The sequence below is a fragment of the Cynara cardunculus genome, assembly GCF_001531365.2.
Source record: "Cynara cardunculus var. scolymus isolate 2C chromosome LG 2, CcrdV1, whole genome shotgun sequence".
NCBI lineage: Eukaryota > Viridiplantae > Streptophyta > Magnoliopsida > Asterales > Asteraceae > Cynara > Cynara cardunculus.
In genome coordinates, this window is record NC_037529.1 from 2943999 (window position 1) to 2946834 (window position 2836).

At 33.1% G+C, this 2836-nt stretch overlaps 1 protein-coding gene across 1 annotated transcript in view; it reads right to left on the minus strand.

The window, feature by feature from the left end:
• LOC112506732 (cytochrome b5) overlaps positions 1–1839 on the minus strand; it is a 3167-nt gene extending 1328 nt beyond the window's left edge. The window contains exons 1-2 of the mRNA XM_025110974.1: positions 1577–1839; positions 804–870 (exon numbers count right to left, since the gene is read on the minus strand). Coding sequence (XP_024966742.1) covers positions 804–870; positions 1577–1654 — 145 coding nt within the window. The 5' untranslated portion in view covers positions 1655–1839. The remainder of the gene's footprint in view (positions 1–803; positions 871–1576) is intronic.
• Positions 1840–2836: the final 997 nt, after the last annotated feature.

Sequence of the window (2836 nt, forward strand, 5' to 3'; positions counted from 1 at the left end):
GGGCAGAGAAAAGATCCACATACGACCAACCCCAAATAAATTAGGGTGCTTTGATGTCCAGATAGGATATAATAGAGCAAGAACTGGAAAGGACGGGGCAGATAAAATCGCCAATTTACCCAAAATGAGTTATTTATATCTTTTGTGTATTTTGATTAATTTATGTAATTTATTAAATTATAATAAAATAAATATATTTTATAACAAAATTTATCATTAGAAAGTTTCTGTCAAGAAAATTAAAATGACACCAAAATAAAAAGTTTATGTAGTTTTCAATTTTTATTTTATACCTTTTCTATATTATTTTTTAATTACTAATAACTAAAAAATTATATAAATTAACCAAAATATAGAAACCGTATAAAAATAATATTTTGAGGACCATAAAATGAAATTTTAAAGAGCATAAAATACAATAAATAAAATTTAAAGAACGAATAAAATGTAAAGAGGGACGAGTATTTGATGTTTTAGAAGAGAATTAGGTTTTATTTTGAGTTATATAGGTTTGTTCCATGGAGTAGGGGTGAAACACGCATGTTCCACTATGTTCATATATGTTCAACATAAAAGTGTTGTCAAACATGGAACAGTGATTCATGTTCTGTTCTGTCATGTCTAGTGCATCAAACGCACCCTTAAATTAACATTTGGTATGCAAACTTGACTGGACCAGAACGAATAGGACTGGATTACACAGGATTAGACAAGTTGTATATCGAGTGTTTGCTACGATTAGGATCGAGAACTATGTACAAGTTGCCCTGAATATTATTCATTGGTTTTAAAGATGGTGGTACCTGTAGCTGACAACAAAACATCATCTCCACCAGGATGATCCTCCAAGAACTTCGTCACATCAAACACCTGCACCAAGACATTGAACCCTAATTATTATCAAAACAACTCAGTGCACGAACAAATACGAAGACCTAAATTTTCTTTTGGGAACTTTGTGACTGCAATTTATCAATATCCATGGTCATCACTACAAATGTTCTTTCTTATTATATGAAGAAAACCAATCAAAAATGGATAAATCTAAGGAAACTATCATCCTAATTGTCATAACCATTTCATTTTTTGCAAGATCCTTTCGCAAATTTAACGATTTGGATACGATATACTGGTGAAAAATTGATCATGATTCAATCCCCAATGCAAACCCTAATTCAAAATTCTATTAGTCTGACCTAATTAAGACAGATAATGCTCCACTATCTGGGTCAACGAAAACCCCCGAATTATTTGATATAACAACTACCATTAAATTTATAACATTCAACAGCGAAAAAAGCTGAAATCACTATCAAAACGATCAAATCCACATAAATTAGTCATCAATAACACAGAAGTTTCCGATATATTCAAACAAATTAACAAACCGACTGAATTCACCTGCCACACAAAACACACAGTTCCATCAACGTCACTGGTCAAATTTCAAATCAAGTCAAACGAAAATTTTCAATTATTCAAATGAGATCTCCACCAATCCCAATCTACACATGAATAGTAACGTAAATCGACGATTTCAATCTTTTTTTTCAAACATATGAACATATATACGCACCTTGCCATGGATTATGAGCCAGCAATCTTTGGGATCGTTGTGCTCAGCAACCTCTTTCAAAGTAAATGCTTTACCCATAGGAGATCGCACAAAGAATACAGATATGGAGTAGATCTGTAATGGCGATCTGTGAAGATGGCGATCAGATGACTTTAAAGAGCAAAAATGGAGGTGGATGGTCAAAGATTTAGGTGGGTAACTTATGGTGGTTGTTGAGAAGAGGGAAAGGAGTGGACTGATATCACATAATGTAGGTGCGGGGTTGGTGAGCAAGTAAAAACAAACAAAGCCACCCAAGAATTTGAGTTGAAACTCTGATTTTTACCATTGGTTAGTGGGTGTTTGGATGTGTTTTTCTAGAGTAAATTACGGGTTTGGTCCTTGTGGTTTAAGAAATTACAGTTTTGGTCCTTATTCATTTACTATTTTTATTTTTATGGTGAGTAATTTATTGTTGTTTCGGTCCTTGGTTTACAATTCTTTATTATTTTGGTCCCTTCTATTTTAAGGTAGGAATTAAATCGGGGACGATAATAACAATAAATTGTAAACTATAAGAACGGAAATTAACCACAAGGGTAGTGCCTGATTGGTTTGAGCTTGGCTCCAAAGGTCAAAAGTACCAGGAGGTCACAAGTTCAAATCTAATGAGAAATAAAAATCCTCTTGTGGCCACGAAGGTCCAAATGCAATGACTCCGGGCTTTCTGCAAAGCAGCTGGTCGTCATGGGATTAGTCGGCTCGCATAGCGGATTGGATATTCAGGTTAATCAACAACAACAAAAAACGAAAATTGTAATTACTAAACATCGAGAACGAAAATCAAAATAACTAAGAAACCACAAAGACAAAATTCATAATTTACTCGTGTTTCTCAGAGTAAGTTACGTTTTTAGTCCTTGTGGCTTGTTAAAAATCGAGATTGTTTTTCTTTTGGTTTAGAAATTGCGGTTTTCATTCTTATGGTTTGTAATTCATATTTTTGTTCTTATGTTGTATAATTTGTTGTTGTTTCGGTCTCTGTGTTTTACAATTGTTTGTTGTTTTGATCCCTTGTACATTAAGTTAGGAATTAGTTTAGGGATAAAAATAGCAATAAATTGTAAATTATCACACATGGTATTGTGATCAAAGAGTTCATTAGCAAAATGCATAATATCATGATAAAAAAAGTCAACTATCAATTTGAGTGTCACTGTCAATTATCTTGGATAGAGACGTCGAACTCACGTTCGGGTTTTGAAGAAGTTATCAGTGATA